Genomic DNA, 12,665 nt, shown 5'->3' with positions numbered 1-12,665 from the left:
AACTGGGCCACCCAGGTGCCCAGTCTCGACCCTTCTTATAGTAATACCCAACAAACTCCACGCTGCAGAAAAATTTACTTAAATGGGGAAAAGCATCAGTCACCATTAGTGTCCTTCAAGGCACAGAGGTTATTCTGCTATTAGGAACAGGATCCTGAGTAACTTGCAGCTAGCTATGGGATACATAGAGCAATGTGTACTTCCTGTCCTGAAGATGAAGAAGTATGAACATGAGAAGAAAATACGTGGTTGGAGAAATAAAGCCCAAAGAAGCCAGTGGTAGATTTGTGCCATTTTTATTACATAATTCAAGAGTACAACACTGCTTATTTTCTTGTTTGAAGATTAGACCTTATCTAGTTTATTTAATATTCACCACAGCTGCAGGAAATTAAACCGAACCTTTAGCAGGTATCGCATACGGACCTGGTTGGGGTTATAGACAATAAATTCATTGTAGTTGAGGGTATAACCATCTGGATTCAGAACTCCTGTGTCACTTGCTGGTCCTAAGGGTACCATACTCCCATTCCTGCCAAATGAAAAAAAAAACGTGTCAATATCTGCCTCTGAGAAGCTGGAATATAGAAAGTAGAGAGGTTTTTTTTTTTTTTTAAATATTTTATTTATTTATTTGACAGAGATCACAGATAGGCAGAGGGACAGGCATAGAGAGAGAGGGGGAAGCAGGCTCCCTGCTGAGCAGAGAGCTCGATGTGGGCTTGATCCCAGGACCCTGAGATCATGACCTGAGTGAAGGCAGAGGCTTAAGCCATTGAGCCACCCAGGCACCCCGAAAGTAGAGAGTCTTATCTGGCCAAAAGAAGTCTTCTGGCTTTACAGGCTCTGAGTACTCACAGGGTGATGAAGGAGGCAGGACTGGGAGCCATCTTGCCTAGTCCCTTGGTGCTATGTTTGCCCTGAAGTAATCTTTCTGCCTCAGGATTGGCCTCTAATAGCTCATTACACTGACCTAAAGCGACCTGCAAAACAAAAAGATCTTTAAACACCCACATCTTCCTGAGAACTGGATGGCTCTAAGGCCAAACAGAAAATCCCATCACTACTTTCTTCCCCTCCTCCTGCACAGGAATGGAATGGAAATTGCCCTTGGCTCCCCTTTCAAGTTCTCCCAGGTGAACCTCTTGGTTCGGAATCAAACCTTTTTCCTCTGGAAAAACAGGAACTAATAATAAACTAGAGATCATAAATATGTTCATCTCACCTCTGATAAAAGCAGTAGTCCAGTATCCTTCACTCGAGAAGCAAAGCAGTAATTGGCACTCTTAGAAGACATGTCGGCGAAGTAGATTCCTTTCCCAAACTGAAATATATAAACAAACTTGAAGGTCAGCTGCTTAATCCACTGTGTTAGCAAGAAGGCCTGTACCACTGACCCTGTGCTTCATGATCTTAAACATAATATAGACCTTTCTCCATTTCCCTTTGCAATTCTTTTCCAGAGAAGCAGGTGTATTCATGAGTCTCTGCTTTCTGAGGGGGTAGAAAGGATATCTTTAGGAATTTAAAGAAAGAGGGACATAGTAAGAAATGTTAGGGTGTAAAAAAAGAAAAAAAAGTCAGGGTTATCAGTGAGCTGGTTTACTTCTTGGGAAGGGTACTATGGAATCCTAATCTAGAAGGGAGGAGAGGAAAGGACTAAGAAAATTATTGTATCCTTTACCCTTGTGCCTCCTTCCAGGATTCTACTCACCATGTAACCTGTGATGGGAGCCTCAGGTGGGGCAATTCGAAGCCCATGGCTCAGGATTCCCACCCAGTTACTAAGTCTGGAACCATGCCATAGCAGCATCCTAGAGAACAAGTATTATTATTGTACTCTGTTGCTCTTCAGCAGAGATAGACCATAAGGATAAAAAAGCCATTTTCTCACATTTTCCAGAAGTTCCATAACTGCACTTCTGGCAAGGCAATGTCTTCCCAAACCCAAAGCTAAACTGAGACCTGTTATGAAGGTCCTCTCTGAAGGCTTCTTTCTCACCCTCCTTCTCCACTTCAAAGACATCCAGCAAGGTCATGGTATAGTCCCTGTGTGTGGGAGCATGAGTAGACTGCAGGTACTGGGAAATCACCTGTGAGAGGAAATGAAAGAAATGGCTGGTGTGGACTCTACAAGAGACCAGACCAAACTGAAGAACCTCAGGGCTTCTGGTAAAAATCAGAGACTCTCTGCTCCCTAATGGCCTCACAAGACAGTGAGAAAGAGCTCTACTTTCCCTAATTCCTGGTAAACTGAAATTCTGCTCTATACAAAAGTTTGCTCTTGGGCAACCCTCTTGGGTCCCCTCCTTTGGGAGCTTAGTATTATCACTCAATAAACCTTGCTTGCTGCTCTCCAAAAAAAAAAAAAAAAAAAAAAAAGTTCATTCTTAACCAGAGTAGTCACAGAACAATGGGGTAAGTAGCATTTCCTACTTTCTTACAAGTAGGAAAATAAATGATCATTTTTCTTACTTTGAACTCATAACTTTCATGGTCTAGAGGGTGCAGGGCACAATGCAGTTTTCTATAGTGTTGGTCCAATGGGTGTTCTGGGCTTTGCAGCTCTGTCTTCACCAGCTTAATGGCAATTTCAATGTCTCCCAAAGCCTGACAAGATGAGATAGAGGATCAATGTGTAGGGACTTGGAACCAGAGAGTAATACTTCCCAATCCACACGTCGTCTCACCTCTAGTAATTGTACTTTGTCTGACAGTTCTTTCTCTGTCCGGATTAATGGAGGGGTACGGAGTCTAAGGACAGAGATATAATCCATAATCAGTTCTCTGATGGGTGGCCAAAGGCATATGACTAAAAGTAACAGACTAAAGATAAAACACACACACTGTATAGATTCTGATATCTGGGACTAGAAATGAAATTATTTTTTATGGGTTCCCTTAATACATTTCAGATGTACAGCTTTGTAATTTTAAAGTCATCACTGCAAGTTCAGTTATTATCCCTCACCTTATAGCGGCCCCCCTCACCTATTTCACCCACCCCCAACCCCTTTCCTCTGTTCTTTGTATCTATGAATTTTTTTTTTTTTTTTTTAGAATCTACATGAATTAAGTCATATGGTATTTGTTTTTCTCTGTTGGCTTATTTTGCTTAGCATAATACCATCAAGATCCATCTAACATGTGCAAATGGCAAGATTTCACTCTTTTTTTATAACTGAGTAGTATTCCATTGTATATATATACACCACTTCCTCTTTATTCATTCATCTGTAATGAACACACAGGTTGTTTCCATATCTTGGCTATTGTAAATGATGCTGCAGTGAACACAGGGATGCATATCTTTTTGAATTCGTGTCTTCATATTTTTCAGATAAATATCCGGAAGTGGTATGGTGGGGTCATATGGTAGTTCCACTCTTAATTCTTTGAAGGATCTCCATACTGTTTTCTATAGTGGCTGTGCTAACTTACAGTTCTATCAGCAGTATACAAGAGTTCCTTTTCCTCCACATCCTCTCCAACCCTTGTTATTTCTTGTTATCGATAATACCCAAATCTTATTTTTTAAATAAGATATATCAACATCAAAAAGTAACAGCTTGGATATAGTCCTGTCTAGAAACAGAAGTAGACCTGCTGGTCACTCAGGGTTATTTTTAGGTCATAGAGTGCTATAAAGAAAGAAAAGAATAAAAACAGAAAAAGTACCAGAATATAGAATCAACAAAGATAAAATGTATTTTCTATACCTACTGTCATTTGAATAGGGAATAGGGAGTTTCACACCTGAAGCTATTTTACTTGTTGGCTGGATATCTAGGCCTACTTTTCTTGATAACTTCTACTCGGTCAGAAAATATGGTTATAATCAGGCCAGGAGATGGCATCCCAAACTTGTAAGTGGACTACACAGGCTATCTATAAATCATTTTGGCTCTGTATCTATCTAAGATGATCATTTCATTAGAAATGAGAGTAAAAAGATTATAGTTACTGTTGAGTGATGTAGATGGATATAGGTAGGTAGAAGACCAAAGAGAAGTGTAACAGCACAGGCCTTACCCAAAGTCATGTGGGATCCTGGTGTAGAATTCATTGCAAGCTTCCATGAGAGCTCGTCCATGCTGACCAGCCCGAATACAGTCCTCAATCTTCTTTAGAGACTGGTAGCCTGCCTTGATTTGTGCCACTGTCAGCTTTCCTGCAGGCCCATCCAGAGATCATCAGAACTCACAACTAGGGTCCTATCCTGAAAACAGTATTCATGTGCCTAATCGACAAAGACTCCCACCTTTCAGCTCTCAAAACAGTGTTTCCTACCCGACACTACCTCTCACCCCAGATCTCCTTTCTTTCATTCACAGTATCGACAAGCTTTAAATCATGAAGGTAATGAAATATCCTATTAAAGGAACTAGGAAATACAAAAAGAGAATGTGGGATAGAATCTGAAGTCCTAAAAAAAAAAAAAAAAAAAAAAAAAAAAAAAAAGAATCTGAAGTCTTACCCAGTGGGGCTTTCTTGGTGTCGTATTTCATTTCTACCATCGTTTCTTCCATGGCCTGGACATTACAGATCAACTCTATCAGCTCCTGCACACGAAGATCTAGCTGTGATTCTGGTTTCAAAGGGGATTTAAGAGAGTCCCCTTTTGATTCTTCTTCACTCTACAATGGAAAAAAAGAGAATTAAAAAATCCGGAAGGATCTATTTTAAGGTCCCTGCAAGGGCTGGCTTTACAGTACCCCTGGCAGGTGAACACAAATCAGCTTCTGCTTGAACAAAGGCTCATCCCATTATTAACCTGGTTAGAGTACTTGATGTGATTCCACCTTCTACTCTTCCCTATGGCTCCCACAGTTAAACTCCCAGAACAAGTCTAAAAACAAGTCTATGTTTAAGTATGTTATGACAGCCATTAGGTCTCAGATCTTCTCATCTTTAAAAGACTTAAGATTTTTACATTTCTCAGATACTGTGACAGTTTTCAGCATCCTGGTTCCAACTCAACTTGTTGAAATTAATTTTTTTAAATGTGGTGTATAACCAGAAGTGAAGACAACTTTAAATGCTATTTCATGGTGTGACTATATATTACTCCTCTCTCAATCCATACATTAAACTTCTGGAAATAGGACCAAAGATTTTAAAAGAACCATATTAAATAACGAGACTAGAAAGCATATTCTATCTTTAATCTACAGTCCTTTCAAGATTACAAAGATCCGTTAAAGTTACCCCTGAGGGAACTGTTTCCTTTGCTTAGGTGGGAAATAGCAAGACTCAGGATACCCTGATCTGTTCTAGTCTGGGACCTGATCTAAGCCATTCTGCTAGACTTCACCTTGGTTCAGAGGAAGCAGTTTTCTCCCCAAATGTACAGCTGGAGTTTACCTGTGTATTGGTGGTATAGTCCATTTCTAGCATATCATATTTTCCAGGCACCTTCTTAAACTTCTCACGGTCCTCCCAATTGTTTTTTGTTTTGTCAAGGAATCTGTGGGATCCACAATGGTGAGAAAGTCTTATAAAAAATCTTACAAGTAAGAAAACTCTTACTACTAGGAATGGGCTTATAATTGTTTCCTTAGAACATCTCCAAACTATTTCTTTTTTTTCCCCCCAACTATTTCTTACAACTCTTATATCTGAATTCCCAAAAATCCTGGATTCTAAATTAGGACCCTAAATGAAAAAAAGAAAAAAAGGCTCTAGAGTCAATAGGAATAAAAAAATGGAAAAAAAGGACTCTTGAGTTTCCCAAAGGCCCCAAAATACCACAAAAGCCTTTGAGATTTTAGACAAAAGATCCCTTTCTGAGTTCTTTCTCTGAAAGATTCCCAGAGACCAGAAAGTTCTGTCTCCATATCATAGTGAAAGAATTTTTAAAGCTCTAACTGAATATTCGCATCCTACCCACTTTTCCCAAATTTCCTTAAATGTTGGTCATATGCTAAATATATTAGGTTCTTCTGTTTTTAGTTAATTTCTTTCTTTTTTTTAAATACTTTCATTTTTTTTTTTTTTAAGATTTTATTATTTATTTGACACAGAGAGAGAGATCACAAGTAGGCAGAGAGGCTGGCAGAGAGAGGGGAGGAAGCAGGCTCCCTGTGGAGCAGAGAGCCTGACGCGGGGCTGGATCCCAGAACCCTGGGACCATGACCTGAGCCGAAGGCAGAAGCCACCCAGGCGCCCCTGTTTTTAGTTAATTTAGTTAATTTCAAGGTTCCAGGTGATGTAATCACTAACTAAGGATGCAGTTTGGTATTCTATTCATAGAATGTCACAGTGGAAACACATTAACATTGAGGCCAAATCACACTTCTTATAAATTCTTAAAGAAGATACATGGAAGAAAAAGAATGGTATTTTTTGATACTCATTTCTTAGAACTCACTTCTTCTGAAAGATTTCCTTGGCTTTGTTGAGGTCCCCTGAGCAAGCCACCAAGCTGTGCTGTCCCATTTTCCCAACTGCAAAATAAATTCCACACATAAGATGGTTTCTTGCCTCCCAATCCAAGAAGAACTTTCTCAAAGTCTCCCCACTTAAGCATCTGACAAATAGGCAGGAAGGGGAGAGGGAAAGGTGAATGGGTCGAGCGGACTGATCCTGTTGGTATTAGTTATCTGCTAACTGCCACAGTCCCTGAACAGCATTAGCAGACCAACTGCAGGACACTTCGCAGCCTCAACAGGCTGCTCTTAGTTTTTCCAGTGGGAACTTGTTAATGAAGATGCTTGCAATTTCCCTTTTGCTAGCCCCTCCTAGGTTATAAAGCCTCCTTTTGACCAATTTAAACCCAGAGGATCTTCTGGTTACTCACTAAGCTGTCTCTGGCTTTCTGAATGACAAATGAGAAAACCAATAATAAGAGTCATTACCTCGGCCCCATCTCATCCAAACGCTGAAGTGCCTCTGGGCATCATCTTCTAACAGCTGAATCAAATAGTACTTGTTGTTGTTGAACTGAAGATTGGTCTATAAGAGAAACATGAACATGAGACAGGTTTACAAATGGAAGCCACATAAACTGATGTCTTCCTTGGTCACAGGTACTAGTAACTGCTGTAAGGAAAAAGCTACTATAAGGCTAATATCAGGGACTTAAGAATTAAAGATCTGGGCATTGAGACATGCTCATCTGTAATTACCAAGAAAAAAATTCCCATACATAGAACAGCTCCTCCCCTTACCTGATTTAGCATGACATCATAGACATCATTCCCTTCAGAGTACACATGGGCCTAGAGAGAGAAGGAAAACACTGACATTAGTGTAGTCTCAGTCCTCATGAGAGCCTTAGTAATGCTCTAAATTTTCTTCTGTCTCAGGGTGTCATTCTCCAGCACCACCAATATCTACCTTCCAGGAAAGAACTGCAAAAGCATGTTCTTTTACATATAACCTATTATTCCTATAATAAAAACATGTTGGCTTTTTTTTGTAATTACAGAAAAACAAATGATTCTAACACTTAAAGGAAACTTGCTCCAGAGGAAGCCTTTCTTCTGTATTCTTCAAATCCTTTTCACATTCGTAACTCATGCCATACCACAGCCCAGTTTCTCATGAGAACAAAGATGGTTCTTCCTTGATAATGGTATAATTTGCTACCTGAGAAAGAGAATGAGGTGCGGAAAGCTGATGACAACCCCAGAAGTTAAAAAAAAATCCTGATTATTAACCCCAAACTCCAGTACCCCCATCTCTTAATCTTTGAGAAAATTAATCACTAGTAGCGTTTTGGAGGATTCCTAAAATGAATACTAGTAGAATGAATTCCAGACAGGAATCCCAGTAGCAAAAGAACAACTGCTCTCTGAGAAATTGATGGGCAAAGGAATCTCTCACCTTTCCCACCTTGGCTGTGCACTCAGGATCCACGGGAGCTTTGCCCTTTAACAGCAAGGTCTTCACGGACTCTGAGGGAGGAGATATATACTACAGCTACTTGTATGGGAATCAAAAATAACTATCATGTCATAATGAACTTTGCCCATCCCAAGCAATCCTGATCTGTCCAGGTCTCAATCTGTCTAAATTACATGAAACTGAAGATTCCAAGAAAGGAGATTCGTATTGTGGTATGCCCAAAGGATAGAAAATTAATCATATCTTTAAGAAAGGAAGAAGTAAGAGTTGAAAGAACAAGGCATCCTTTGTCCTCACCCCTCCCATAGACAATCCTGCTGGTCCATGTCCTCTCTGGCCTACCACTTGAAGCTGACCTTGCTTGTCTTCTGTTTTGTTATTATTGGCCTCTCCTCCATTCACAGGCTCCTTTTTCACCCCCTGCCTCTGGCATCTTCGAGTTTTCTTTGCAGGCAGAGGGTCTTCTATAGCTGTGTTGCCATTATGAACTCGTCCAGCTTCATCTAATGCCATGTGCATAAAGAATAGGCAAAGAACCAAAAGAAAGAATGAGTATCCACTGAACACAATCCTACTTTAAAAAAACATCATCTTTTTAAAGAAAAGGCTTAAGATGGTTTTGTAAATTTACAAAGAAATAGTAACTGCCATACCACTGTTCTTGGCAATAGTCGGAGAAATCACAACCTAAATTGCTATTCTAGCCAAATTAAAATAAAATAAAATAAGATGGAGCCCCAGGGCTCTTGTGAGCTCATAGCCTGAGGCATGAGTGTCATATAGACTGTTTATCTCTCTTTACTTGCATCCCCAAACTTTCCCAATACCTATCTTCAAACTACCCAACGTGGTATGAGATAATGGTTAACAGAGTGCTCTGGAATCTGTCTCTAGTTTAGAGCCTAGCTGGGTCTCTTCCAGCTGTGGAAACTTATAGAATTTACTTCATCTCTTTGCACCTGAGTTGCCCCGACTGTAAAATCCAGAGGAGGACAACAATAGCACCTAATTTGTAGGATGGACCTACACAATTGTAGGATGGATGCACATAAGAACATAACACAGAGAGAGTGTAATACTCCTCAATTCTAAGACCTGAATTTTACTATCTTTGAAACTCGGCTGCATCTTACAATGGATGACATATAAACAATGAATCACGTTTTAACTGGAAGCATTTTTTTCCTTTCTTAGTGATACATAAAATAATGATGCATCTTAATAAATATTATTAATAAATAAATATTATTAATAAATATTTTCAATTAGATGACATTAAGTATTTAAAATAGTGCTGGCACTGTGTTAGTTACTAAAGGTCCACAAGCTCTTATACACAATTCTGTAATCCGAAAAGCTCTGAAAACTGAAGTTTAAAAAGTTCAGCACCTAAACTAGCTTGATAGCCAAGGACGGTCAGGGGGCGACGGAAGGGGTGGGGCTAGAGCAGAGGGCCCCGCTCCTCTTCAGACTCCCCGCCCCCCAGTATTCGCCCCCTACAATGTGCACCGAACCTCCGACCCCGTTGCTGCGCGTCCCCCGCCGTCTGGCAGCCATGGAGCCTGAACGTTCCTGTCGGCAAACCCGCCCCGGGCAATACCCGCCTGGAGTCACAGGGCGGGAACACAGCGCGCGTGCGTGCGTGCTGAGAAGACGCGTGCAAGGGACAGGGGCGGTACTCCCCGCGATATTTGCATGTTGCTACGCGTTGTGGGAAGTCACCATAACTGTAAAATGTCTTTAGATGCGGGAGCCTTATAAATGCTCGCTGGGGCCACCCTTTCCCATAGGGCGGAGGGAAGCTCATCGGTGGGGCCACGAGCTGAGTGCCTTGTGTCACTCTATCCCATGTCCCCTGGGAAGGTCTGAGACTAGGGCCATAGAGCGGCCCTAACAGGGTCCTCCCTGATTTCGGGGAGGTGAGTTCCCAGAGAACGGGGCTCCGCGCGAGGGCAGACTGGGCAGGAGATGCCATGGACCCAACCCCCTGCGGAAGGGCCTGGCGGATGCCTCCTTAGCCGGAGCTTGGAACAGACTCACGGCCAGCAAAGTGAGTTCAATGGCTGAGGTGAGGTACCCTGGCTGGGGGCCTCATAACCTAATTCAGACTACTCTCCCCCGCCTCTTTTTGAAGAAAAGCAGAGTATGAGGAAGGAGCGGGGAAAATGTGATGACTTTGGGTCAGGAGTGGGGCCAAGCACTGAACAAGCTTAACAAGTCTCCATTTGGACCTTGAGGTAAGGAAGGAGGGTTTCTTAAGACAAAAGTCACTGGTTATAAGAGAAAAGATTGATACACTTGATTTCCTGGAATTAAAGAGCTTTGTTCATCAAAATATAAAAACCAAAATTCTTATTGTTTGTATGTGGTTTGGTTGTGAATAAGAAACTACAAAATAAAAATTTTTAACTCATTACAGAAGTTTAACAAGGCTGATAGAAAAGAACACGTAAGAATAAATTGCATCTTTACAAGAGCTTCAAATAGAAATAAAATTTTTAAGAAATAATAACATTTACTATAATATCAAAGTCTATCAGATACTTGGAAATAAATCTGACAAAATATAGGTGCTCAGCAAATGTTTGCTGGATTGAATTGGTTAATTTCTTTCCTTGGTAAGTCAACATTTGTTGCATCTAATTTAATTATGACACAAATAAGCTAGACTGGTCTAAAAGATGTTAATTTGGAGATAGGAAAATGTGACAAAAATGGAACATTTTTTAAAAATAATTATCAGAGCTTTGGGTACTAGGCAGAGTTAAGTGCTTTAACATGTATGTCATTTAATCTCAAATTGATAATACCTAGAATTTATTTGCTGATTACTATGCTATGAGCGTTGCAAACATGATTTAATTCTCACAACAACCCCATAGGATAAGTATTATTATTGTTCCCATTTTATGGCTAAGGAAGCTGAGCTTTCGAAAAATTCAAGTAATTTATTCAAGCTCACATAGTATATTAGTTTACTAGGGCTGCCATAACTGTCATAGACCGGGTGGCTCAAACAACAGAAATTTATTTTCTCAACTCTGGAAGCTAGAAATCCAAGACAAGGATGTCTACAATGTAGGATTCTTCTTCTTTTTAATTTTTAATTAAAGAAAGATTTACTTATGTATTTACTTACTTGAGAGAGGAGAGAAAGCCAGTGTGAGCAGGGGGAGCCACAGAGGGAGAAGGAGATGCAGACTCCTTGCTGAGAGTGGGGCTTCTGGTCTGATATGGGCTCCATTCCAGGACCCTGGGATCATGACCTGAGCTGAAGTCAGACCCTTAACCTATTGGACCTGGGTAGTTTTAGAACCTGGGTGGTCTTAGAAGAACCTTGGTTTCTTCTAAGGCTTGTCTCCTTGGATTGCAAATGGCCGTCTTCTTACCTGTCTTCCATGCATTGTCTTCCTTCTGTGTTTGTCTACGTCCCAGTCTGGTTATAAGGACAGGTGATATTGGATGAGGGCCTACTCAAATCACCTGCTTTGCCTTAATTACTTCTTTAAAAGCCCTACCTCCAAATACAGTCACATTTTGAACTCCTGAGGGGTTAAAACATAACATTTTTTTGTTGGGCATACACAATTCAGCCCATGACACACAGTTCAGAAGAGGCAGGACAGGTTTAGGTAATACCAAAATTTGTTTTTATCTACTAAGCTATTATATTCTTCAAGTTTCTTGGTAGTAATTATCACCCCACCCATATTCTTTAAAATTTATTTTTATTTTTTCTTCTCTTTATTTAGTTTTTTTTTTTAATGGTGGTCAGAGTGAAAATTACTGAAATATATTTTTGAAGATACAATTTTCTGTAGTCAGATACAAAGTAAACATAATTAAAATAGTATTAAAACATATCATCCATAACCAGAAGAAACTGTTTAACAAAGGTATGGTGAATGAGAGTTTTCTTAGGTCTTAAGCAAAGCAAGAACAGGGGGAAATACCTTATTTGACTATATATTCTTAAAAAAGAAAATGAGGGACGCCTTCATGGCTCAGTTAGTTAAGCCTCTGCCTTTGGGTCAAGTCATGATCCCTGGGTCCTAGGATCCTCAGTATTGAGCTCCCTGCTCAGCAGGGAGTTTGCTTCTCCTTTTGTCTCTCCCCCTGCTCCTTCGTTCTCTCTCTCTCTTTCAAATAAATAGGTAAAGTCTGAAAGAGAGAGAGAGAGAGAAAGAAAGAAAGAAAGAAAACCAAAGATTTTTAGTAAATGCCCAGTGGAAAGCTACAAAGTGTTTAAAAGTTGAATTCAATGTACTTAACATGTAAAGGGCTATCCCAAAGTCATAAGAGAAACCAAATCTTCTGTACATAACTAGACAAATGATACAAATAAACCGTTTGCAAATTTGATAAGCAAGGACATGGAAAAATTGTTCAGGTTCACTAGTATAACAATGTGAGGTATGAGTGTTAGTATTCCACAGGATAACTGGCCTACTCACTTCAGTAAGTTTATTCTTATAAGAAAAGAATAATAATAGTAACAACAGAGATTGGCACTGTTCTAGATTAAAAGAGACTTTTGAGGCATAACAGCCAAGTGCAGTGTGTGGTATTTGGATGCTGTTTTAAACAAGCCAGCAATTAAAAATCCTTTTGGGGGCACCTGGGTGGCTCAGTGGGTTAAAAGCCTCTGCCTTCGGCTTGGGTTATGATCCCAGGATCTTGGGATCGAGCCCAGCATCGGGCTCTCTGCTTGGCAGGGAGCCTGCTTCTCTCTCTATCTGCTTGCTTCTCTGCCTACTTGTGATCTCTCTCTCTATGTCAAATAAATAAATAAAATCTTAAAAAATAAATCCTTTTGG

General features: G+C 40.2%; 1 protein-coding gene across 1 annotated transcript; it reads right to left on the bottom strand.

Annotated features, from left to right (window-relative positions):
* Nucleotides 1-280: 280 nt before the first annotated feature.
* Nucleotides 281-9,489, bottom strand: PARP2 (poly(ADP-ribose) polymerase 2). Its single transcript, XM_044230856.1, has 16 exons — nucleotides 9,363-9,489; nucleotides 8,205-8,351; nucleotides 7,828-7,898; nucleotides 7,170-7,220; nucleotides 6,858-6,954; nucleotides 6,371-6,446; nucleotides 5,365-5,467; nucleotides 4,478-4,637; nucleotides 4,033-4,171; nucleotides 2,691-2,754; nucleotides 2,476-2,610; nucleotides 1,966-2,093; nucleotides 1,715-1,814; nucleotides 1,226-1,324; nucleotides 859-983; nucleotides 281-532 (listed from the first exon to the last, which is right to left on the bottom strand). Exons 1-16 carry the CDS (start codon nucleotides 9,403-9,405, stop codon nucleotides 373-375), a joined length of 1,698 nt encoding a protein of 565 aa, XP_044086791.1. The 5' UTR covers nucleotides 9,406-9,489; the 3' UTR covers nucleotides 281-372.
* Between the last annotated feature and the right edge of the window lie 3,176 nt (nucleotides 9,490-12,665).

This window comes from Neovison vison, chromosome 13, assembly GCF_020171115.1.
Source record: "Neovison vison isolate M4711 chromosome 13, ASM_NN_V1, whole genome shotgun sequence".
NCBI lineage: Eukaryota > Metazoa > Chordata > Mammalia > Carnivora > Mustelidae > Neogale > Neogale vison.
Note: the sequence above shows the minus strand (reverse complement) of the source record. Positions and strands in the feature narration are given on the sequence as shown.

Bases quoted from the DNA above. Each gene is read 5' to 3' on its own strand.
- PARP2 (XM_044230856.1), bottom strand. From the start codon at position 9,405: ATGGCTGCCAGACGGCGGGGGACGCGCAGCAACGGGGTCGGAG. The intron at 8,352-9,362 runs GTTCGGTGCACA...ACATGGCATTAG, and splicing joins GCGCAGCAACGGGGTCGGAG to ATGAAGCTGGACGAGTTCAT. The intron at 5,468-6,370 runs GTGAGTTCTAAG...TGGATCCCACAG, and splicing joins AAGGAAATCTTTCAGAAGAA to ATTCCTTGACAAAACAAAAA.